The 26,789-nt window shown below is 48.9% G+C and overlaps 2 protein-coding genes across 3 annotated transcripts in view; both read left to right on the top strand.

Moving 5' to 3' along the window:
- Window positions 1-26,789, top strand: part of LOC142575710 (uncharacterized) — a 279,479-nt gene that overhangs the window by 57,160 nt on the left and 195,530 nt on the right. The window lies entirely within an intron of this gene.
- On the top strand, window positions 2,127-15,231 carry LOC142573801 (uncharacterized). Its single transcript, XM_075683053.1, has 2 exons — window positions 2,127-4,822; window positions 12,402-15,231. The coding sequence occupies exons 1-2, from the start codon at window positions 2,235-2,237 to the stop codon at window positions 14,947-14,949; spliced, it is 5,136 nt and encodes a 1,711-aa protein (XP_075539168.1). The 5' UTR covers window positions 2,127-2,234; the 3' UTR covers window positions 14,950-15,231.

Here is a 26,789-nt window from a genome sequence, read left to right on the forward strand (position 1 = left end):
GCATGAAGCACGAAGCACCCGAGCACACACCACACAAGCACAACAAGCAGCCGAAAACTGCTGCTTAAACACCCACTGTCCTCCCTAGATCCATAGGTGAGGGAAAACTGCCTTCTGACCGTCATCCATTCGGACCGTCCACAGTCGGCGTTGGAGGCGTCGTCGACCCGCCTTTGAGGGGGAGGGTTCACACACTCTCTTCCGCACTTTGTTCTCACTGAACACACTGAGGTCAACGGGTCCTCGTACACATGGGTTGTCACGCTTGACCCCAGCGGGCGCCTCTTGAGTCTAGCGCTGACTTCTCGGGTAGCCGTCGTGACTGTCAGCAGACTGTGACGAATTCCGGGGGCCGCGAAAAGGCACCGCAAAACCCCCTTTTCTAGGAGTCCTCTTGAATGAATTAAACCGTGAAGGCGACAGCGAATCAGGTAGCAATACTCGGTCCGCCGAACGTAGCTAGCCTTGCAGGCGTCGCCGAATCTCCGAAGGAGGCGCAAGGTTGATTAACTTTGGGGTGGTCTCCAGTTCTCCGAAGGAGGTGCATGGTCGGTTAGCCTAGCTGGAGTCGTCGGTTCTCCGAAGAGGCGCATTGTTGGTTCTCCAAAACGACTCGTCGCAGCGGGCTGGGAAGAATTCGAAGGTCGCTAGCACCGCAGGACGATCGAAACAACTGCAGCGGGCTGTGAAAGGTTTGCAAGTCAGTACCCCTGCAGGCCGATCGTAACATCGCGCGACTCTTGAGCAACTATCTAACAAGTATTCGCGTGGCAGCGATGGAACGCACTCTACAACAAAGCTCGCGTTTATATTTGATCCTCTCGTAACTTAATCGACCACTTTCGCACTAACGGTTTCACTGTAAAGCGAGCACGAGTAGGCCGATTTGAGCGGGTCCTGCGGACGCATACCTTTTTTTCCCTCAATGAACTATCTATCTTTATTTCTTTCTTGTTACACGTACACACACACATGCATACACACTCAAACACACACGCACACACGCGGTATTCTTTTCCGTACGGAATTTCACAGTGGGAAAACGAACGCTACCTGAATATCGTCAGTGCGACGGATATGCGCGTGTGGGCCTATAAATTTTTTATAAAAGCTAAAACTTCTATGCCTTCTTTACCGAGGTTCCTCCCGTATGCTGGATCGGCTTGTTGCCGAGGAAGGTCAGCCGGTACTAGATATACTGCAACGAAAAGTAATGATGCATGAGGCTCTATGCAATGAACATTCCGGGGATTGCATGTTAAAAAGTGGGCCTATTTCGGAGAGCCTAATCCGCGGTCGATCGGATCACGTAGGTCGCGTGGTGGGTTTTTTTTTTTTTTTTTTCCGGTCTTGCTGATTGGCCTGGGCGAAACGTACTTGCTTATGCGCTGAAACGCGCTGCAGCAGACGAACAGCTCTGCGGCGTTCAATTGACCGCGTCCCGAAAACATATAGCTTAAGATGGATTCCAAATTGTGCGTTGGATCACCATAATTTCCTTCTTTATTTTTCCTTCTTTTCTTTTAGATTTTGTTATTTCTTCATTGTTGTTTTCTTTATCCGTGTCTGGCAGTTTTCCCTCATGGGTTTTAACCATTTTTAAGACAATCAGAGTCTTCCTCGTTCCTATTTGATGCTACGTAAACGTCAAGGAAGATAACCGATTGTCATTAAGCGTTGCGGAATGGATTCCAAGGGAAGGGAAGCGTAGCAGGGGACTGCAGAAAGTTACGTGGGCGGATGAGATTACTAAGTTTGCAGCGACAACATGGACACGATTAGTACATGACCAGGGTAGTTGGAGAAGTATTGGAGAGGCCTTTGCCCTGCAGTGGACGTAACCAGGCTGATGAAGATGATGATAATGATGATGATGAAACGTCAAGATAGGATGCGTTTCGTTGGCCTAAAATTTGAATGACTAATATATATTTATTTCTAAATTCTTAAGGCAATAAAACTCTGCGCACTTGAACAATAACTGAGAATTGAGGCATTTACTTTTTGCGACATTTAGTTTCGTGTCGTAATTTTTGTAGTAACTCTATGCGCGTATAGCGGGCAAGCGCCATAATTTAAGAAGAAAACGCACAAGCCTCGCGAGAGCATTCTTGCGCGCTGGCGTCGCGGTCTCCTGCGTTCCAGCGATCCACGAAGTAAAGAACGCCATTCCAGTGCACCGGAGAAGGAGAGACCACGCCAAGCAGAAGCCACTCATGTAGTACAGCAGCCGGATGATGGACAACGTATGGGATACATCCGGCGTCGACCAGTCGACCCTCGAAGTGTCGACCCTGACCGGTTCTTCGAACGGTGAGGAAAGTGAAACGGATTCCAGCGTCACTCTCGTCACCGTTGTGTGCTGCGTCCTGGCGTGCCTCATTGCCGTAGCCATCGTGCTATTCCTATTGGGAGGGCTGGAACTGCTCGACGATGACTCGGGTGACGAAGATGACATGGAATATACGACGAGATACCCGCCCGTTGTCCGTTCGCCGCCACGGCCAGTGGTTACTGCTCGCCCCACAACGAAAGCGCCACCATCGCCAACAGTGACCGCTCGCCCTAGAGTGACTTGGCCACGGCCTAAAACGCCAAGATCGATAACAACGAGGCCGTCTACCATTATACGTACTAAGCCTACTACTACACCTGTCACCACTACTACGGTGAAAAAAGCGACTCCGCGACGTCCGCCACCTCCGCCACCTAAACGCCCTCCACCACCTCCTTCTCCGCCTCCTGCGACAACTAAACGCCGTCCACCACCTCCTCCGACAAGTAAACGCCCTCCACCACCTCCTCCTCCAACTAAACGCCCTCCACCACCTCCTGCGACAACTAAACGCCCTCCACCACCTCGTCCGACAACTAAACGCCTTCCGCCACCTCCGCCTCCTGCGACAACTAAACGCCGTCGACCACCTCCTGCGACAACTAAACGCCGTCTACCACCTCCTTCGGCAACTAAGCGCCCTCCACCCCCTCCTGCTCCAGCTAAACGCCATCCACCACCTCTTGCGACAACTAAACGCCCTCCACCACCTCCTCCGACAACAAAACGCCCCCCACCACCTCCTCCTCCGCCTTCTCCGACAACTAGACGCCTTCCGCCACCTCCTCCGACAACTAAACGTCCTCCACCACCTCCTCCTTCGCAACCTACAACAACTAAACGCCCTCCACCACCACCGCCACCTCCTCCGCCTCCTCCGACAACTAATCGCCCTCCACCACTTCCTCCGACAACTAAACGCCCCCCACCGCCTCCTCCTCCGCTTCCTCCGACAACTAGACGCCCTCCGCCACCTCCTCCGACAACTAAACGTCCTTCACTACCTCCTCCTCCGCCACCTACAACAACTAAACGCCCCACACCACCACCGCCACCTTCTACGCTTCCTCCGACAACTAATCGCCCTCCACCACTTCCTCCGACAACTAAACGCCCCCCACCACCTCCTCCTCCGCCTCCTCCAACAACTAGACGCCCTCCGCCACCTCCTCCGACAACTAAACGTCCTCCACCACCTCCTCCTACGCCACCTACAACAACTAAACGCCCTCCACCACCACCGCCACCTCCTCCGCCTCCTCCGCCTCCTCCGACCACTAAACGCCCTCCACCACCACCTCCGCCACCTCCTCCTCCCCCGCGAACTCGTTCTACTCGGCCTACTACGCGACCTCCGCTCACATTGTCATTCATAAAACCTATTTCGCTTCTGTGCACCTTCGGTAGCGGGACAGGCGAATACACCATCTTTCCGCCGGATGGTCTGTGCGACTATATCTTCTACGACTCGATGTACAAAAATAATCGTAACCGGCTTATCGGACGGTTGGGCAAAGACATGTTCACTATCTTCAAGAGAGCGAAGAAAGCCGACCGCACCAAGACGCAGTACGGTATGGGCTTCGCCTTCTCACATCGCAAGGAACTCATCAAAGAGCTGAAGACAAACAACCTGAGAGTTTTCTGGGGGAATAATGTGTTTCACTTCGGCATAATCGACTGTCCCATGTACGGCGTGACTCAGGCCCAAATGGACGAGGTGTTCGTGGCACTCAAGGCGCTTAAAGGCGTCACCACGATCCCGAGAAGCTCGGGAAACGCCTCGTACATCATCCTGGGCGCGCTGTCCGCCACTAGCGCGTGGAACGACTACTTCAAAGCCAAGTTCAAAAACACCTTCAAGCCGGACCTGTTCATCTCGCTGGGCCACCAGATGCGCGCCGATGCGGAGAAAAGCCAGTGCATCGCCACGCCGCCAACCATACTGCAGAAGCCGGCGGGGTTTCCGGAGGAACACGACTTGTACGACGCCGCGCGGGCCCTGGCGGCCGTCGCTTCGCTGCCTCGCGGCCCACATATCTCCATCTCCGTCTCGATGAAGGGTCGTTGGATCAAGATGAAGCCGAACGGCACGGTCGAGCTCTTCGCGCCCTGCACCACGATCGACGCCAAGCCCTACTACGGCAGCTACGACCAGGTGTGCAAGGATAAGCGCTACAAGAATGGCCTGTTGTACGACGTGAAGCACTACGCCATGCGCACCTACAACCAGGGGTCGCGGAGTATGTTCGTGTACGACAACGAGGAGAGCCTGTGCAAGAAGCTCTGCCTCGTCAAGGCCAAGTACAGCCAGGTGGACTTCGGCGTGGCCATCTACGACCTGGACTACGAAGACGCCGCCGACTACTGCTCGTCGCTAAACGCTAAGGGAGCCTACAGCCGCACCCAGGTTGTGAGCGCTGTGCAGAGGTATTTAGAAAGCGAGTTCACCGATCCTTCCAAGGAAGCCGAGTGTTCCCAGCTGTGGCGATGAGCCGTTTGAGACCGTGACTGATCTATTTAATGACCGACGCTGGCGTGCCGGTTATTGAACAGCTTACTCATCTTGGCCGGGGTTATTTGACCGACGCGGCTACGAATCGAGCCGCTTCCGATGCGATTGACAAGTGCCGGCTCCTGGTGGCTTTTGCTTGTTTTCGTTCTCTTTTTTTTTTCTTTTCCCGTGTGTTCTGTGCTACAAATGTAAAGAGATCTTAACAGTAAAGGGCGTGTTTTCAGGGAGGTCCCTTTATTGGTTCTGTTTAACTCACACTGCCCTGATTCACCTGCTAATGTGTAAGGGCACTGCACCGATCCATGTAGACATAATTATTTATAGCGCCTAATATTTATAATAGCTGATACTCTTGTATACAACGCTTGGCAATGTATTGCGGTCTGCTTGGCATGAGGGGCAAGTGATTTAGAAGTAATTTGTTAAGTGACACGCTCACCGCTTATTTCGCAGTGGCCATAATTCAATTGGTCTTCGGGGAATATTCTACGACCTCTGGGACTGCGCAAAAGCGCCTTTCTCGGGGCAAGAATTGTGGCGGACGTAACCGGCATCGTCTGTATCAGTTCCTAACATTTGCACAGCAAGCAGCACAAAAAAAGCGCGTCAGGACAAAAATATGCAACTGCAACAGAACGCGCTAGCGTTTGACACACTGAATAAAAAAATAAAATTTGATGTTTAGTTATTGTTTTATTCACTGTAAATATACACAAACTACGTGGACAAGACCCATTGATAATACTAGTCGTGGTTCCATGCTTCGACCAACACAGAAGAACACGAGAGGGACGTATCTCCCTCTCACGTTCATCTCGCATGTCGTCGTCATGCATTTGTCGTCCAATTATCGACTTCACTCTAACTTGGTCACCCAGCTCTCATCTCACCCCTGTCGTCACACAGTCGCCGTCATACCACTGTTGTCATGCTTTCGTGGTCACGTTGTCGTTTTGTCATTGTCTTCACTTTAGTAACGTCATTCTATAGTCGTCATACCACTCTCCGTCGATCTATCGACTTCGTTCCTGCTTTTTTTATCCCATCCTGATTATTGTGTCGCCATTCAATCATTATTCTGGCGTTGTCATGCCATCGCTGTCATTGCGTCACCGTCAGAAATATGCTATCGTGCATCCGTTCATTGTCATTATTGTCAGTTGTCGACGTCCTCGTCAATCCTACGTCGTCGTGCCATTGTGTCATCAGTGCAGCTGAGAAGTCACGCGATCTCACTGGCCTGCCGCGTAGCATCGATACGTGCTCATTTTGCATTGCAGTTACATGTTTTGATGCGTATAAAGCCATGTTTACCCAATTCATTCGTCATTTGGTGTTTCTTGCATGCACACGCTTAATTTTGCCATTGGGAAGATGCATCCCTAGAAAGGGAGGAAAATGGCGCGTCTGTAGTGCATCAAGGAAAATGGTGAAAGGAAAAGATATCGCCACTTGGAAGAAGCATAGCGAACAAGAAGTGTCACTAGCGCGCGAAATTGAATGGTCCGTTCTTCATACTGCCGCCCGATTCATGGCCGATCTCCCGTAGCGAGTTGAGCCATATCTGTAGGCACAAAACCAAACCAAACCAAACCAATCGCGTTACAGTTCCTGCGGATTGAGTGCTTTGGACCCTCCCGTTTCCACTAGCATCGTGTCGTGACACGTATCAAGGGATGTGACATGTGCACCGCCTAGTCTTGCTGCCTGTGTTACCTCTTCGCAACGCGTTATGGCGCCTCCTCGAAAAGTACGAACCGCTGCTGAAGAAGCCGCTCGTAGAGGTATACGCGCGCGGCTGCAATTAGGCAACTTCGGGCTGAACAGACCACCGTGCAGAGAGCACCATAAGCCGCAGGTCGCCGTCGATGTGATTTTCGAAAGAAACAGTGCAAAGAGACTTCGCCGCGAAGACTCTCTAGTACTTGCTGCTGAAGATGCGGCCGATAGCTTCACCGCCGAGACGATCAAGTGCCCGGCACCTTCACCGCGAAGACCCTCGTGTGCATGCAGCAGAAAATGTGGCCCGGAAGCGTCGCGGCTCACACCCTCACGTGCTAGCTGGCGAAAATGAGGACCGGGAACTTCGCAGTGCGGAGCATCACGTGCGAGCAGCCGAAACTGAGGCTCGGGAGCTTCGCCGCGCAGACTCTTATACGTGCGAGCAGACGAAAATGAGGACCGGGAACGTCGAAGTGTTGAGCATCACATGCGAGCAGCCAAAACTGAGGCCCGGGAGCTTCGCCGCGCAGACTCTTACGAGCGATAGACGAAAATGAGGACAGGGAGTTTCGGAGTATGTGATAACCGTCCACATACACGTAATGGACGGGCTGGTCAATGGTGCAGTTGACGACCTTGCCCCCACTCAGGTAGGCGATTCGGAACTCGCAAAAAGATTGTGGCTCATGTTCAACTGTCGTGCCACTGGAAGAGTGGCACGGCTAAACGCAGCACCGTTGCGTAGTGAAGTGGGGAGCGCGGTCCGCCCCGAGAGGGAACTAATTAAACAGGCTGACATAACATGTCTCCGCACAAAGTTTCCCGTGGTGCACTCTAGTGCAATAACAATCGATAAGTCTCAGGGTGGTACATCTACTAGCGTTGTTTACGAATGTAACAAATGTGAACCCCAGAAACTTGTGCACGTGAAAAAGGGCTGAGCCACTTTGCTTGATAGCCTTTACATCACGAATACTGAAGACGACTTCACGTTTTATCAAACCGCCGAAAACCCAAATCGAGCACTGCGTGACCAACTCCATAGACTCAAACAACATCGCCTTGACACAATCATGCTCATTCTCTTTTTACTGCTCGATCAACCCCACCGATCTGCCACCTGCTCTGTCAACGTACGTTCTCTGACTGCACACAGGCTTGACGTCATGCACGATTACATCTTAATGCGAGTGTCCCTACTATGTTTCTCCGAGAAATGGGGTCGTCCAAATGAGATCACCGGCTGCAGGTGCGTCGTGTCATCAAATAAGAACAGCGTGCAGGGCCTCAGGTGTGGCAATATACGAACGGGAAAATGTGTGTGTGCCATTCAAACTCGTAAGAGCCCCGGACGTATACTTTGCCGACGTGGGTGCAGTGCGTAACTCCGAGGTCATTGTGATTGCCTCAGTGGATGTGTCGCCAGACGCTCAACATAGGACGATTGCGAACTTTTTGGCACATACTTTTCTTCCTCTCGATGATGTGCCCCTAATTTTTTTGAGAGATTTCAATGTAAACACGAAGGATCGACACAACGCCTGGTTCGTACACTGTGTCAAATACAGAATGCAGCTCTTCGCACACCAGTTCTAGTTTTGACTTTGTATTTATAAACATCGAAGCACCCTCTTGCCCCGCTGAATGTCCTTCTCGACCTACTTCTCTGACCATAAAGCACACCTGAATGTGTTCCAATAAATGTGTGCAAATAAAAGCACGACGTGTAATACAGTTAATACTTGCAGATGCGGTGTTCAATCAGTTTACGACGGTCTTATATGGAGACACTCCTTCAGTTTGCGCTGTGACTGTCCTGCGTGTGCCGCGCAAGCCTGTGGCTTCTTTTTTTTTTCTAATCTTCAAGTATAAACGGAGGTAAAGGTGATTGAGAGCTGTTATCGCACCACAGCGCGTTTTTCTTTTTCCTTTCGTCTTCCCTAGCATGCTGAAAGCTGCACCGGGGAACGGTAGGACATTGTGGTAGGGGGGAAAGAGTGTAACAGCCTGAAGGCGCCACACAAAAGTTACGTAGGCCGCATGTCAGGCATTGGACATATTAATGCGATTAATATTCTTAGAGTACTTTAGGCAGGCTTAATCTATCTATCTATCTATCTATCTATCTATCTATCTATCTATCTATCTATCTATCTATCTATCTATCTATCTATCTATCTATCTATCTATCTATCTATCTATCTATCTATCTATCTATCCTATTGCGCCGACCCCGTGACCCCAGCCGTTCCATGTCACTAAGATCTCACTCTTGGTTGGGATAAACAGATTGCGGATGGGGAGTCTCCTTGACAGCTGGATTGACGCATCGGAGCTGTAATTGAGGAAGAGTTGCAACTGATGTTTATGCCACAGCATAAAAGTTTGGCGAGAATGGTGATCTACAAAAAACGGCGACAGCAACACAAACCGTTGTACAAAAGCTGGTTACTCGCGATCTATGCACGTTTATTTGGGGACCACGATATCGCCACGGGCTTTTCGGACTCTCGTCATGGCGTCGTTGTCACGCCAGCGTCGTCACACACGCTTCGTGATGCAGTCTTCGTCACGCCATTGTCCTCATACACTCGCCGCCATCCAATTGTTCTCACACCGTTGTCAGGCCACCGTCGTCGTTGTGTCGTCTTCATGCATTCGTTGTCATACCATCGTCGCGATGCCGTCGCCATCGTTCCATTTTCGTCATTCTTACTTTTTCATCCGTCTCTCGTCACACAGTAGTCATTATACCATTGTTGTCATACTATAGTGATGGAATAATAATAAAGTCATCCGCTTTGATATGTTTACGTGCTTTATAGGGGTAATTGCTTACAACGTCCTCTTTTAATTCGTTGCTCTTCTCAAGTTTGTTTTGCATGAAGGTGCCGTTGTGGGTGCTGTGTCTGTAGAGAGAAGCCCTGGACAAAATGTGCTGCGGAGTGGATGCGCGGATCGTCGCCAAACGCTCGGACAATCGTATAAGGTTTCCACATCCTTGTTTAGAATGCAGATAAAAGGGATAGGATGTACAGCACAGTACAGCAGTAAAGTTACACAGGAATGATTTGATATAGCTCTTAGTCGACATCTCGAAGACTGCACTACATTAGTGCAATATGAAACATTGCGGCTTTGTGGTAAATCACAACTTTTGGTGAGACGACATGTCTGCTAAACAAAACAAGCAGGACAGATTTCCCTAAGCCTTTCGCGTACATTATAGATCATAGATCAACGTTAGGGTGCCTTGATGCGCAGCGCATGGGGCCGCGCGCATCAAGGCACCCTACTGGAGACCTGCGGCACAGATCGCCGTGGACAGAGACGAAAACAAGAAGCGGGAACAAAAACAGACAGTGACGTTTCACTTCGTGAACGCGGGAGACGCGCAAGCCTGTGGGTGATATAGGGCATACCAAGCTCTCGGCCGCCGGTGCGCCTAGACTGTCTGCACCGCAGGTCGTATTCAAAACAGGACGCTCGCGGCCGTGCCATACGAAGCAGCCGCCGGAGTAGAGCGCCCTTTTGTGCACATTCGCTTACAAGCTAAATTAACAAGCATGGTGTCAGCTCGCACAGGCAAACATGAACGCAGCACACTCGATGTCCGCGGACGCTCGCGGTCAAAACGCTGGCGTGAGGAATGGCGGCAGCAGCAGCAAGCGAAGTGACCATCGTGCTATCTATCGTTTCAACGTAAACTGAGCGGTGAGAACACAGCGCACGCATAGCTGCCATCCGTCGGTCCACCTAGACTGTGCCCCCTAAGCAGATCGCGTTCAAGGTGCAAAGCCCGAGCAACCGCGCGCGGTCGAAGTGCAACATCCCCCTTCCCGTCCCTCCCCTCCCCGGTGCCATGCGAGCGACGGAAGACGGCGCGCTCCGCCCCCCCCCCTTTTTCACCTTTCGCACGCGAGATTGAGCCTTCATCGTCGGCTGACCCTTACAGTGACACGCCTTCGCTAGCACACGCAGCGTGTGGCGCCGGAGGACGATGTTATCACGAGGCGAACCCGGTCGTTGAAAGTTAGCGCCAAACGTGTGTGTCATCTGTGGTCCTCCTTTGTACTGTTTCTGATGCGCTACGCCTTTTGCCTCTATCATGATATACCAACAAGCCCAACAACTTTAGTACACTCTCAGTTGACTCCGTATGTATGTATGTATGTATGTATGTATGTATGTATGTATGTATGTATGTATGTATGTATGTATGTATGTATGTATGTATGTATGTATGTATGTATGTATGTATGTGTGTATGTGTGTGTGAACGAGAGTAAAGGTAAGCGAGGGACCCGATTTTTATTGACCATATCATAAGAAGCCAACAAACAATGAAAAAAAGAAACATACTGGGAGTGTTACCCAGAGCCACCACTCGCGGCCTTGGCGGCGGTTGTGACACATGCTTTCTGCTTCAGGCGTTATATCTGCGTGAAAATTGTTTCCAGTTCTAGTAGACAGATCATAAATACCACTGAAAGTGGGCGGGAAAACAACCTATAGACGCCTCCGCTGAGGCGGAGGCGTTCCTGGGATGGCAAAATTGTTGTTGGTGTCTGGGGACTGGGGTTTGTGGGCAGGATGTGCGTCTGCCGTCGTCGTTGTGCATTCAAGTCCAGAAAACCATGGCCCACCCCCGTAATGCGAAGCACCCGCAATGCGAAGACATGGGTTCGTATGCCACCTGCGGCCAGTTCTTTTTTCATCCACTTTCATTTCCATTTATTTATGATTTATTTAATTCAATTAGGAACTGCAGATAATTTGCCCTATACTGTCCTGCTATCATTGTTTGGTGACTACATATTATGGTCACCAAACAATGGCACCAAGGACAGTATCTGGAATATATATATATATATAGGGTCCTAGGCCGCTCCTACGTCGGGACAGAGAGGCCGAGCCTCTCCGCCGCGTCACGGGCCCGTTGGACAGCCAACAACTGTTCTTCGAGGTTGGGTCTAGGACAGCATCTATTTTAATTTTTGTGCTAGGCCTGTTTCTTTAGAAGCGTCCCGCGGGCGTGGTGTAACGAAACATAAGAGTTTACTGTATGAGGTTCTATGCAATGAACATCCCGGGGATTGCATGATAAAAAGTGGGCCTATTTCGGAGAGCGTAATCCGCGGTCGAGCGGATCACATGGGTCACGTGGTGGGTTATTTTTTTTTCCGGTATTGCTGGTTGCCCCGGCCGAAACGTACTTGCTTATGCGGTGAAACGCACTGCAGAAGACGAACAGCTGTGCCGCGTTGAATTGCCCGCTTCTCGAAAGCATACACCTTTAGATAGACTCCAAATTCTGCGTTGAATCAGCATAATTACCTTCTTTATTTCTCCTTCTTTTCATTTAGATTTTCTTATTTCTTCATAGCTGTTTTCTTTATCCGTGTCTGGCAGTTTCGCCTCATGGGTTTTAACCATTTTTGAGGCAATCAGAGTCTTCCTCGTTTCCTTTTGATGCTGCGGAAACGTCAAGATAGGATGTGTTTCGTTGGCCTAAATTTCGAATCAATAATATTTTTGTTCTAAATTCTGAAGGCAATAAAACTTTGCACACTTGAACAATAACTGCAAATTGAGGCATTTACTTCTTACAAAATTTAGTTTCGTGTCGTAATTTTTGTAGTAACTCTATGCGCGTATAGCGGGTAAGCGCCGTAATTTAAGAAGAAAACGCGCAAGCCTCGCGAGAGCATTCGCGTGCGCTGGCGTCGCGGCCTCCTGCGTTCCAGCGATCCACGTAGAAAAGAACGCCGTTCCGGTACACCGGAGAAGGAGAGACCACACCAAGCAGAAGCAACTCATGTAGTACAGCAGGCGGATGGACAGCGAGTGGGATTCATCCGGCGTCGACCAGTCGACCCTCGAAGTGTCGACCCTGACCGGTTCTGCCGACACTGACGAAGGTGAAGAGGATTGCAGCGTCACTCTCGTCGCCGTTGTGTGCTGCGTCCTGGCGTGCATCATCGCCATAGCCATCGCGCTACTCCTATTCGGAGGCGTGGAGGTCTTCGAAGATGCTGACTCAGGTGGAGGTGGTGACGGCGATGGCGTGGAAGATCCGACGAAATACCCGCCCGTTGTCCGTTCCCCGCCACGGCCAGTGGTTACTGATCACCCCACAACGAAAGCGCCACCGTCGCCACCGGTGACCGCTCGCCCTACAATGACCAGGTCACCGCCTAGAACGCCAAGACCGCTAACAACGAGGCCGTCTCCTATTATACGCACTAAGCCTACTACTACACCCGTCACCACAACTACGGTGAAAAAAGTGACTCCCAGACGTCCGCCACCTACGCCACGTAAACGCCCTCCACCACCTCCTCCTCCGCCTCCTGCGACATCGAAACACCCTCCACCACCTCCTCGTCTACCTCCTCCGCCTCTTCCAACAACGAAACGACCTCCACCACCTCCTCCTCCGCCTCCTCCGCCACCTAAACGTCCTCCGCCTGTACCGACATCTAAACACCCTGCACCACCACCTCCTCCGCCTCCTCCTCCACCTAAGCGCCCTCCTCCTCCGCCTCCTCCGCCTCCTCCGCCTTCTGCGACAACTAAACGCCCTCCACCACCTCCTTCTCCGCCTCCTCCTCCAACTAGACGCCCTCCACCACCTCCTCCTCCGCCTCCTGCGATAACTAAACGCCGTCCAGCACCTCCTCCGACGACTAAACACCCTCCGCCACCCCCTCCTCCGCCTCCTGCGACAACTAAACGCCGTCCACCACGTCCCTCTCCGACTCCTCCGGCAACTAAACGCCCTCCACCACCTCCTCCTACAACTAAACGCCGTCCACCACCGCCTCCTCCGCCTCCACGGACAACTAAACGCCGTCCACCACCTCCTCCTCCACCTCCTCCGTCTCCTCCGACAACTAGACGCCCTCCGCCACCTCCTCCGACAACTAAACGCCCTCCACCACCTCCTCCTCCGCCAACTAAACGCCGTCCACCACCTCCTCCTCCGCCTCCTCCACCTCCTCCGTCTCCTCCAACAACTAGACGCCCTCCGCCACCTCCTCCGACAACTAAACGCCCTCCACCACCTCCTCCTCCGCCTCCTCCGACAACTAAACGTCCTCCACCACCTCCTCCGCCACCTCCTCCGCCACCTCCAACAACTAAACGCCCTCCACCACCTCCTCCTCCTCCGCCAACTCGTCCTGCTCGGCCACCTCCGCCGCCTCCGCCAGTTCGGCCTACTCCGCCACCTCCGCTCACACAGTCCTCCATAAAACCTATCTCGCTTCTGTGCACCTTCGGTAACAAGACAGGCGGCGGCACCGTCTATCCACCGGATGGTTTGTGCGACTACATCTTCTACGACTCGATGTACAAGAATAATCGCAATCCGCTTTTCGGAAACTGGGACTACGACATATACTCCGTCCTCTCGAGAGCGCAGAAAGCCGACCGCACCAAATCGCAGTATGGTGTGGGTTTCGCCTTCCAACATCGCAACAAACTCGTCAGTGATCTGACGAAAAATTCCCTGGAAGTTTTTTGGAGTCACAACTTGTTTCACTTCGGCATCATCGACTGTCCCATGCACGGCGTGACTCATGCCCAAATGGACGAGGTGTTCGTGGCCCTCAAGGCGCTCGAAGATGTCGCCAAGGTAGCGAGAACCTCGGGAAACGCCTCGTACGTCATCCTGGGCGCGCTTTCCGCCACCAGCGCGTGGAACGACTACTTCAAAAACAAGTTCAAGAATACCTTCAAGCCGGACCTGTTCATCTCGCTGGGCCACCAGCTGCGGGGCGATCCGGAGAAGAGCCGGTGCATCGCCACGCCACCAGCCATACTGCAGAAGCCAACGGGGTTTCCGGACGAACACGACTTGCACGACGCCGCGCGAGCCCTGGCGGCCGTTGCTTCGCAAGCCGGCGGCCCACGGATCTCCATCTCCGTCTCGATGAAGGGTCGCTGGTCCACGCTGAAGCCGAACGTCAGGGCCGAGATCTTCGCGCCCTGCGTCACGAGCAGCCAGGGGCCCTACTACGGCAGCTACACCGAGGTGTGCGACACGCCGCCCTTCTCGAACAACCTGTTGCACGAGGTGCAGCAGTACGCCATGCGCGCCTACGACCAGGCGACGCGGCGCATGTTCGTGTACGACAACGAGCAGACTCTGTGCAAGAAGCTCTGCCTCCTCAAGGCAAACTACACCAAGCTGGAGTTCGGCGTGGCCATCTACGACCTGGACTACGAGGACGCCGACGACACCTGCTCGTCGCTCAACACTCAGGGAGCCTACAGCCGCACCAAGGTGGCGAGCACTGTGCAGAGGTATTTAGCCAGCCAGTTCACCGATCCGTCTAAGGAGGCCGAGTGTTCCCAGCTGTGGCAATTGTAAGTTTGAGACCGTGACTGTACCATTTAATGAGCGACGCTCGCGTGTCGGTTATTGAATAGCTTACTCATCTTGGCCAGGGTTATTTGAAGTACCCGGCGGCGAATCGAACTGCTTCAGATGCGATTGACTTTCGCAAATCTAAGCTCCAAGTGCCGGCTTCTGGAGGCGTTTTCTTGTTTTCGTATCGCGACGATGTCTCGGGAACTTGTATGCATGTTTGTGTAGCTTTTCCTTCTCTTTTTTTATTTTCCCGTGTGTGCTGTGCGGCAAATGTAAAAGGATCTTAACAGTAAAGGGCGTTTTTTCAGTGCGCTCCCTTAATTGGTTCTGTTTAACTCAAATTGCACTGAGTCAACTGCGAATGTGTAAGGGCACTGCACCGGGCCATGTAGACAGAATTAAAGCGCATAACATTTATAATAGCTGATACGCTTGTACACAACGCTTGGCAATGTGTTGAGATCTGCTTAGTGATTTAGAGGTAAAAGTTAAGTGACACGCTCACCGCTTATTGCGCAGTGAAATTTAACGAATTACATGGTTTTGCGTGGGTATAATTTAGTTGCGCTTCGTCGAATATCGTACTCCCTATGCAAGGGCGCAAAAGTGCGTTTCTCTGGGCAAGAATTATGGCGAACGGATAACCCGCATCGTCTCTGTCAGTTCCCAAGAATCGCACAGCAAGCATCCGAAAAACAACCGCGTCGGGATGAAAATATTCAAGTGCAAGAGAACGCGCTACACAGAAAAGGCTCATCTTAAATACTAGTCGTGGTTCCATGCATCGATCAACACAGACGAACACGAGAGTAATCTATCTCCCTCTCTCGTTCATCTCTCGTGTCGTCGTCATGCATTTGTCGTCCAACCCTCGTCGTGATGTCGTCACCCTCTTTCCATCGTCGTCACTCTAGCTTTGTCAACCAACTCTCGTGTCACCATTGTCATGACAGTCACCGTCATACCATTGTTGTCATACTTTCTTTGTCACGCTGTCGTTTTACCATCGTCATCTCTTTATTAACGTCATTCTATAGTCGCCATATCGCAATACGTCGATCCATCGACTCCGTTCCTGCTTTTTCGCCCCATTCTAATTATGGTGTAGCCATTCAATCGTTATTCCGGCATTGTCATGCCGTCGTCGTCATTGCGTCGCCGTCAGACAATTGCTATCATGCATCCGTTAGTCGTCATACCGTCGCCGTCAAGCCGACGTCGGCGTGCCATTGTCATCGTTACAGCTTCGTCATTCGGTTGTCATACCGCCGTCGTCACGTCTTCCGTCGTCATGCAGTCGCTCACCGTCCCATGGTCCTCATCATCCCATTGTCCATCAATTTCTTCATTAACGTGGTCCCTTCGTCGTTATACTGTATTTGTCTTTCCATCGTCGTCGTTCCTTCTCCGCCATTCGGTCGTTGTCACTGCATCGTCTTTATGCAGTCGTCGTCATGTCGCCATGAACATGGCGACATGACAACGCTTAGCAACAAGCGCCATAGCTAAGTGGGAAATTACTGGGGTATATCGAATATAGCAGAAACAATAGAAGTATAAGAATGAGCTCGCCTTCGAGTGAACACCGCCTATGGAAACGGCTAACGGTACTGCTTCGGTCAAGTGACAAGTCCACACTGAAACAACTGTGGCTCAGTTGAAACCGTGGAGCATATTTTGTTTGAGTTTCGAGAGTGTGCCGACGAGCGTGCATTCCATGAACATTGCATGCATTCACTGACTCAGAGACCTTTATAATTTGACTGTGTCTTGAGCCCTTTATCCTGCCTCACGCAACAGAGGCGTGGGATGAACTTTTTTATTTGCGTACTCTGAAAACATTGGTCAACTCGACAAGCTTTAGTGCTGCTCTGACACCTTCATGCACCTTTGACGCTGCGGATTCTATCACCTCATCGTAGGATGGTACATACACTACGCCATCTAATTCCACGCCATCTAATGAAAGATGGCGTGGAACATCTGCCTGCGCACTGCAAGGCCTGCTTGTGCAAACCACGGCTTTCTGAGATTAGGATTCTTGGCAGGAGTAGATTTCAAACAGCACGTGAGCAGATGGAAGGCTACTATATAAAAAAGAAAGGTACAAATTGCATTAGTGATACATCTATCGTGCTCTATAACTCGGAAACTAGATTGTTTGACCGGTGGGTTACGTAGATTTGTGAACAGCCAGCGCATGCGTGTATGTATATATATATGCTTGGGTCACAGCCCAAAATAAATCAGTTCGAAGTGCCGCCCGTGTTGTCTTTGTGTCTTTCTTTTGTGAGTGTTCAATTGCGGCAAAAAACATGTCTTTTCGCAGGCACCAATTAGGCCAACAAGCAGTTCTATTGCAACGTATGTATGTATGTATGTATGTATGTATGTATGTATGTATGTATGTATGTATGTATGTATGTATGTATGTATGTATGTATGTATGTATGTATGTATGTATGTATGTATGTATGTGAACGAGAATAAAGGTAAGCGAGGGACCCGATTTTTATTGACCATATCATAAGAAGCCAACAAACAATGAAAAAAAAAAACTAATACTGGGAGTGTTACCCAGAGCCACCACGCGGGGCCTTTGCGGCGGATATGACATGCTTTCTCCTTCAGGCGTTATATCTGCGTGAAAATTGTTTACAGTTCTAGTAGACAGACATAAATACCACTGAAAGTGGGCGGGAAAACAACCTATAGACGCCTCCGCTGAGGCGGAGGCGTTCCTGGGATGGCAAAATTGTTGTTGGTGTCTGCGGACTGGGGTTTGTGGGCAGGATGTGCGTCTACCGTCGTCGTTGTGCTTTGAAGTCCAGAAAACCATGGCCCGCCTCCCTAGACCGTCGAGTCATCGTAGCAGATGCGAGGCGGACGATGCGCTGTAAATTGTTTAGATTCTGCTCTCGTTAAATGGCAGCTAATTTTTCGTCTGGTCTTTGTGTCGCGACGTTGAACGTGCGTGTACTTAGCGGGCGTAGAAGGCAATGTGAAGTTAACCGTATTCTTATTGAAAATAATATTGACCTATTGGATATTCAAGAAAGAAAAACTGCGACTGATGAATACACAGAGCAAATGGTTAACGTTTTCCGCCCCAGATATACCGTAAGTGTATGTCACGCAGCGGGTAGGTCTGGGTAGGCTGCCTTGTTCTTTTGCGTAGCAGGATTGCTGTAGTTGAAGCCGCCACGTCATCCGAGGATGGTAGAATGGTCCTCTGCGATTTTACTTTTTCAGAGATGCCTTGGAGGGCTGTACCTGTTCATGCTCCGAACGTAGCACGGCACCTGGAAGTCTTTCTTTGATGTCCAGCAGTACTTGAATTGTGAAAGGCATGTCATATTAATGGGTGATTTTAATTGTGTTTGCTTTCCAGCAGATAAATCTAAGTTGACTAGCATTAGGAGAGCGTGAGAAGGAATTGCACCTTAGGTTAAGATATATGCTCAGCACAGAAAGCTCTTCACCTGGCTTATTTTCGAAAGAAATCAAAGAAGTCTGAGCTTGAAGTCATGGGTGAAGAAAAGTACAGGGGTGCGGTATTAGGGCAAGGCCGAGAGGTTATGGATGGTGGAGACGCCTACCAAGCGAGCAATAAATGACGAGAAGAGACACGTGGTTTCCAAAGAAATAACAGAAATAAGTTATCAAGGGGAAGTCACTAGTGATGCTGGAATGATTGAGCACGCATTTGAGTCTTATTATGAAAGTTTGATAGGGAGAATGACATGTGATATTGAAAGGTTAGAACTGCCTTCTTGCCATTAATGCCAACATTATCAGATGAGGTCTATGAAGCGCTCGACAGACCAATAAGCCTTTCAGAAGTTGAGGATGCGAATGACGAACTTAGTCCCAGCAATTCGCCGGGGCCTGATGGTCTGGGAGGGGCTTTCCATGAGAGCTTTAAAGGCGTAATTGCTGTAGCATTACACCGCGTGATAAGGAAGGTGTGCGAGAACAAGGAAGCACCTCCTTCTTTTCGGACATCGCACGTTATTTTAATTCCAAAAGTGAAAGATCGTGCGCGACTTTTGACGGTTAAGCCTACATACGAATAAGCTTGACAAATACGGACTATAAAGTTTGCAGAAAAGTACTGGTGCGACGATTGCAGACTTATAAAACAATTTGTGGGCACCCATCAGACATGCGGCATCAAAGGCAGATCAATCTTTTCGAATATACATACTGCAAGGGCCATACTGGAATGTTGCGATGAAAGGGAGGACAGAGTCGGACAAATTGACCTTGAAAAGGCTTTTGACAGAGTCGTCCATGATGTCATATTTTTGCTCTTAGAACATGTAAAACCGGTGCAGTGGTAACAGATAAAGTAATAATGACAGATAATAATAAAGTTAGACACTAATAGTAAATTATTAAATATATATATATATATATATATATATATATATATATATATATATATATATATATATATATATATATATATAAAGTGTATATAAAATATATGTAAAGTGGAATCATTAGTAAAACAAGGATGCTGTTTGTCACCTCTTTTGTTTACCTTGTATTTCGAGCCGTTTTGTTTGAAAATAATTAAAAGCCAATCTATTCGTGGGTTTATCTACGCAGGAATTGAGAATAGAGTTTTGGCTTATGCAGATGACGTGGCCATTTTCTGCCGTGATACAGAAAGCGTGAATAAAACTATGACAGACGTTGTTTCTTTTTGCGCCGCAACTGGAAGTGTTGTCAGCTGGACTAAGTGCCTAGGTTTATGGCACGGCAGCTGGCCAAAGGAACCCGAGTATTTTTGTAATATGAATCGGAGCGTTACCCCTGTAAAATATCTTGGGGTGTCATTACAACATTATCGTGACAGTGCCGCGTATTGGATAGAAGAAGTAAAAAAAGTTAAAGACCAGACAGAAAAGGGGGGCGGGCATAATTTGTCGATGTTTTCAAGTGCTAGTGTTTGCAATTTGTTTTTAGCTACAAAGGTGCATTATGTATTACAAGTGCTATGCGTGGCAAGTATTTCGGTGCAGAAACTTAACAGAGTGTTTGCGGTATATATATGGGTATCCACTTGGGAAAGAACTAGCCGGTGTAACTTGTTTCATTCGGTGGAGAATGGAGGTCTATGGCTTACACATTTGCTTTTGAAACAGGTTGTTAGTAGGTGCGTTTTCTAAGGGACTAAATTGCTATATTTCTGCGTACTGTTATTCAAGTGAGATTAGTTTCTTCATTGCCTGCGTGCGTTGTTTCATCAACAAATGAACAAACTCGAACACCAATCTGCTTTCTGAGGGAAGTTATGTCCTTTTTTCTTACTGAAAGCGCATTTTCTGAACGAATATCTGACTTCTGTGACGCGTAAGAAACTTTATAGTGATCGGGTTGATATTTTCTTGCCGCTTCCTGTTTACCGCACGATGTATAACTTAGGAATCTGAACGCGATGTGCTGAAAGCCGTTAAAAAAATGCCAGTTAGATCTTTAGCGAAGATATTTTTTCAATCGCATTCGGGCACTCTCCTCGTGAAGCCATGGCTACAAAGCAAGGGCTTCTTTGTTCCATGGTCTGTTAACTGCATCATATGCAAGAAACCTGAAACCATTGAGCTCATCTTCTTGGATTGCCATGACTCCGTTTTCTTGTGGGATGTTCTCAAACGAACTCTGAAGAAAGAACTTCCGCGAAGTCATTTCGGTATTCGGTTCTTACCATGCGGAGACACCGGGGGAGTGCCGGCTGACTTAATAATGCTTTTGTGTATGAGCAGCGTGTGGAAAACGGAATGGATGTCAGGAGTGCCCACGTAGATTAAAGGTCTGCGAGGGAACACCTAAGTGAAACTCTTAGGTACACGCGTGGTGCCCTCAAGCACATGACTGAACCGCCAGAGTGGTTTCAGGAGCTTGACAGTTTGGCGTCCTTGATATCCTCTTTGAGGGCCTTTTAAATATGTACAGTCTCCCCAAATGATGTAATATGATTTTTCTGCACCAAGTGACCTGCTTTGTACGCGTTTACGTGCTGTAGTAATAAAGGTGATAAAGAAAAAAAAAGGAAGATGGCACCGCGGTAGCTCAATCTGTAAGAGCATATCACGCGCAAAGCGAAGACGTTGGTTCATTCCTATCCCACGTGCGGCCAGTTGTTTATTTTTCACACACTTTCATTTGGATTTATTTATGCTTTCTTTAATTCATTTAAGAACTGCAGACCTTGTCCTTGCTGTCCTTGTTTGGCGGCTATGTATATATATATATATATATATATATATATATATATATATATATATATATATATATATATATATATATATTAGGACAGTGAAGTGCTGGGCTAGTTGGTTATCCGAAAAAATCAGTGAGTTTTGCTCGAAGCCACCGACACACGAAAAGAGACAACACGAGCGCTCGTGTTGTCTCCTTTCATGTGTGTGTGTGTGGTTTGCCATTGGCCACATAATGTCGTCGTTAGCGTGACCGCGGTAGCGGAGGAAGAGGAGAAGGACATTGTTTCCTGCAAAGAGATGTAACCTCGCAAGACTTGCCGGCAATGCGTCATCATGTAGCAGCGCAGCGCTAGGCAGGCGAACAGGGCGACCCGCGCACAGCGAGAGGGAAAAGTGTACGCAAGCCCATTGCTTAATTGCGAGCCATCCAGCGCACAACGTCGCGCCGGTCCGCTAACACTCCCGACGCAACGACCTGGCACGAGACTGTGCTGAGCGCTACGATTGACACGCTCATCCTCGTGACTTACTTTAGCAACAGGCAATATTTAAGAACATACGTACCCGCCGTGGTTGCTCAGTGGCCATTGTGTTGTGCTGCTGAGCACGAGGTCGCGGGATTGAATCCCGGCCACGGCGGCCGCATATCGATGGGGGTGAAATGCGAAAACACCCGTGGTGCTTTGATTTAGGTGCCTGTCAAAGAACTTCAGGCGGTCGAAATTTCCGGAGTCCTCCACAACAGCGTGCCTCATAATAAAAAGTGGTTTTGGCACGTAAGACCATATAATTTTTTTTAAGAACATACGTTTTGCGATTACAGGAGAGCGTAAAAACATGGGAAGGTCCCAGGCACTGTGGGAATCGATGCTTTTGTACATGACTATTCATTCGACGTTTGTATTATTGTTTTGCCCCCCCCCCCCCTTATGCAATACCCCACACGGGCCCGTTTAAGGGAATAATAGATGATTATGATGATGATGATCATCGTCATCCTCATCCAAAGCTAGCGGCGATATCGAACTGTGCTTCGGGCATCAGCCGCTCGATCCGTGTGAACGGCATCTGTGGCCAAACCGCGGCCGCACGCTTATTCCGTTGAAACGGGTCAAAGGGTTTGGTCGCTCGGAGTACCAAAGCCCGTTGCTCCGCGACAAAACGAGGCAGCTCGCCATCACCAAGCCAGCCTCTATGCGTAGATGCATATCGAAGTCAACCGCATTTTCGCCCAGAAACGCTTCGGCCAGAGTATATACAGACACGAGATGCTCCTGCACACGTCCGTCCCAAACCACAACGGTTAGCAAACTCTGCCCATCGCCGCGCACAAGTCTCCTACGAAGCGCTTGACATCATAGAGTTTCCTGCAAAAGAAAATTAACATTGACAACTGTCCCCTTACGGAAGATAAAATTCTTGGACCCTGGTCCGAGCCGACATTGGCCCGAAGTGGTTTAAAAGCGCTAGTGTGCTTCTTTGAAAGAAGCGGGACTGGTTGAAAAACTATAGCTCGTGCGAACTGATGCGTTCTTTTTTTTTTTCAATCTTCACTTGTTTTCTCATCTTTGCGGCCCTTACCCCATACCCGTGTGCAGAGTATAACCAACCGGGCATTTAATCTGGTTAGCCTATGCGCTGTTCACCTACTGTTTTCCCTTCGTCTCTCCTACAAAGAATCACTAGAGTGGCGCTCGTATTGTTCAGGTATAAACCATGGGAATCGTTGTTACAGATGGATGTGTCTAATCTTTGGACATGCGTGCAATGTACAATGTACAATGTACAATGCGCCAGATGTGCTGATTTTTCCGGAGACCTCAACTAAAGCGTCCCGCGTACCGTATATGAAGTTTTTGAAGGCAACATGCCGCATTAAGGAATCAAGTAATCATAAGGAGGCGCAGTCTCTCATGTTATTGACTGCTAGTGTGCGCAAAAATTTAAAGTGATACATTGGTGAGGGATAGTTGCGACACTCAATGTGAGAGGCCTGCGATTCGTAGATGACATTGGCCTTTTCGGTAATGTCAGAGATGAGTTGTAATAAACGACCTATAACTCTAACCGGCAAAAGTACCGGCAGCCGGTAGGTTTGAAGATCAGTAGACAGAAAAGTAATGTTCAGTAGCCTGGTGAGGGAGCAGAAATGTCGCAGCATCGCCCGTAAGGAGAAGCATCGATAGCGATAGCAAAGCGTTAGAAAACTACACGAAGTTACTAGTTCTTATAGTGGCCGTATAGAGTGCAGAAAACGTTCGCTTACTCATGAAATTAATTCGGCGTATCACGCGCACGCAGGCAAGCATAAACATAGCCCACAGGTCAACGCCGCCGTGATCTAGGGTGCAGGCACAGGAGGTGCGAACTCTTCGCGCTGCCTCTCGCTGCAACACATCTCCGAAACCTGAGGTCACACGACGTCAAACATTAGGCGTGCGGGAAGACGGCGCACATGTACGAAGGCACCAGCCATCACTGCTCGCCTGAACTTTTCACCAGCCGCAGATTACCTACGAGGTAAGGCGCTAGGGCCGCGTGTTCATTCAGCCACACGAACAGGCATGCGCAACTACTGCTGCGGCACAGCTAGAGGAAGAGACGGCCCCCAGTGCGCGCCCGACCACATTAGCGCCCCCCCCCCTTTTTTGCGTGCGTTTGATCATGTGACCTCAAACTTTGGGCGCGCTCACCCTCGCATCCACAGCATCAGACGTGTGGGGCGCGATAGAATGTCACCGCACTTGGACTTTATGCGTAACATCGCGGTGATGGGGACGAGGAAAATTAGCCCGGAGTGTTCCTATAGTTAGCATCGCAATAAAAAAAAAACATTCTGGTTGGTTGTCATTTCTCGAAGCAGTAAATCAGAAACGTTCACGAGGTTAGTATATTCATGGAGAATCACAGCTGGATAAAGGAAACTTTCAGACAAGAACATTTTCAAACACTCATGGGAGACAGGCTTATGTCATGAGGAGGAGCTCATTAGCGATATTTTTGAAGAACATACAATCGGGCAATTGTAATAGAAGTACCTTTAACGCGGGGTCATTTTTCCGTTTGATGCGCCTTTTTCCGCACTATAGACAACAACAACAAAAAAACAAGCTCCTGTTTGTCCGAACGATTCTCAGGCGAGCCTTCCGATGTTCGGTGCCCACACCTTCCGCGGATGCAATGCACGGGTGCAGGCAGGCGATGTGGGACTACAAATCAATTTGTGAAGATAAGGAATGCGCAACGAGTGATGGAACGAGGGATGATATCATCACCAACCACAAACCAATCGTAAGAAATATTTCTAATTGCATTAACGTGTACCTGTACTGAAAAATGATACCTTGATTTCATGGATCGAGGCCTACCTCTCGTATCGAAATCAAACTGTCACTATCGACGTGTGCTCCGATTCACGACCGGTGAAGTCGGGAATCCCTCAAGGTTCAGCGCTTGGGCCACTGTTCTTTTTAATATTCATAGATGACATCACCCTTGATATTCCGGTTACTATTAAGCTATTTGCAGACGACTGCATCCTTTATCAGGAAATACACAGTCCATGAGACCAGGCTCTCTTAAACACAGCTTTAATGAAAATATCTTCTTGGTGGGAAGTCTGGCAAATGAAGGTCAACGGAAAGAAAACGGTGGCTATGAGCATGACGTGTAGACAGTCTCTCTTAAAATATGGTTATATTATTAATGGCCAAAAACTATCTTTCGTTGATACTTACAAGTACTTGGGCGTCATCATACTTAGCGCTGATTTTAGGTGGGAGGAGCATGTTGCCTACATCGAAAAGAAAGCTATGCACAAATTGGGATTTTTAAGAAGGTCTCTGCGCAAATCGACCCCAAAATTAAAACTAATTGCGTACAAAAGTTACATCCGTCCAATCCTCGAGTACTCTTCCGTGCTTTGGGATCCGCATAGCGAAGAAAACATTAAAAAGCTTGAAATGATTCAAAGGAAAGCGACTAGATTTTTTTACAATCGCTACAGCTCATTTACATCTACCACCACACTTCTAAATAACGCTAACCTGGATACATTGCAGACAAGAAGACAACATGATCGTTTGAAATACATGTTTTTACTTTATCATGACAAGCTGCGCATAAACAAGGACACGTACATAGAATCCGTTAATCGAAGATCCACGCGATTCGGGCGCCCAAAGAAACTGAGGGAGTATTCTTGAAAAACACGAGCTTTTAAAAATTCTTTTTTTCCGCGCACCGTTACTGGATGGAATGCTCTTTCTGCTGATACAGTAAATTGTACTACAGTTGAGTCGTTCATGCCAAAGCTGCGCCAACAATCCACTTGACCTAACCTCATCGTACATGCCCCCCCCCCCCCACCCCTTCCCCTATCTGGCCACGTTCAACGCACGCGCACTACGCTTCAATTTACGTTTTCTAGTACTTTCTCAATGTGCTAAAAATATTTGCTTGGCGTCGTGTGTATCTTTCGGTGTTCGCAAGGCGTAATGTCTTACAAATTTATCTCGCTCTGATTATGGTATGTTCACTCGTTGCAGCGATGTTTGTCAAGACATGTCTGTTGCCGTGATTCTGCCCTTGAATTATGTAATTTATATTATTCGAGTTTCTGGCGTTTGTTTCTTGTACCTGTGAATTGAATCACGTTCTCCCTAGTACCTGCATTGGACTTGCTTTGGCAACTTTTTCTGTTGCGCTACCAGATTTGTTTCTCTTTGTTTCCAAATCTGTTTTTGCGCTATAACCCACTCCTGCCTAAGGCCCCATATGAGAGGTCGGCGGCACTCCAGAAATAAATAAACGTCGCCCATTTTCTCTAAATGGTGTATGCGCCGCCAATTTCCGACGCCTTGGTTGTAGAAAGAAATTGAGAGAAATGTGAAGCAGACCAGCATCACCAAAGGTATCACATGGTAAAAGTCAATAAAATGTAAAGGAGTAAGGGTTTACAATAAACCACAGCGCACATCTTTAAGAAAGCCAAATGAGAAAACAAAGCAATTAGATATGACGTTTGTTGGCGTGACGTTGAAACAGATAGATATACCGCCATATATATACCGCAATGTGCTTGAAGGACTAATAAGAAACGGCTCTATAAGACGGCAAAGCTCAGGGGCACGCCACAGTCTTGGATGAAACAGCAGGCTGCGGAAAAAGAGCACTGTCGTGCTCCTCGCACCGCCAAAAACAAATTTATGTCGTGTGACATTCAATCGCTTATTAAAAATAACCCTAGAAAGTTTTGGAGATCAATTTCTGCCACCAGCAATGCCGTTGAAATCATTTCACTGGAGGATGATGGCGGGACAAATGTTAAACCGGAGGATCGCGCTGCTTTATTTAATAATTACTTTACGGTTGTTTTTACAAAGGAAGACCATTCCAGCATCTCATCTACGGAAGAATTCGTTTACAGATACATGGATCCCATAGCCAGAACTACTGCGGAATCGCAGCATGGATTAACAACCTCAAAGTATCAACATGCGCAGGAATTCATTATATTAATGCCGAAATGCTTAAATACACAGTCACGGTATCTAGTCTCATACTTGCACACATCTTTCGACGATCATTACCAGCGAGTGAAATACCACT

This window comes from Dermacentor variabilis, chromosome 3 (genome assembly GCF_050947875.1).
Source record: "Dermacentor variabilis isolate Ectoservices chromosome 3, ASM5094787v1, whole genome shotgun sequence".
In the NCBI taxonomy this organism is placed as follows: domain Eukaryota; kingdom Metazoa; phylum Arthropoda; class Arachnida; order Ixodida; family Ixodidae; genus Dermacentor; species Dermacentor variabilis.

Bases quoted from the DNA above. Each gene is read 5' to 3' on its own strand.
- LOC142573801 (XM_075683053.1), top strand. From the start codon at position 2,235: ATGATGGACAACGTATGGGATACATCCGGCGTCGACCAGTCGACCCTC. The intron at 4,823-12,401 runs GCGATGAGCCGT...CATGTAGTACAG, and splicing joins GCCGAGTGTTCCCAGCTGTG to CAGGCGGATGGACAGCGAGT.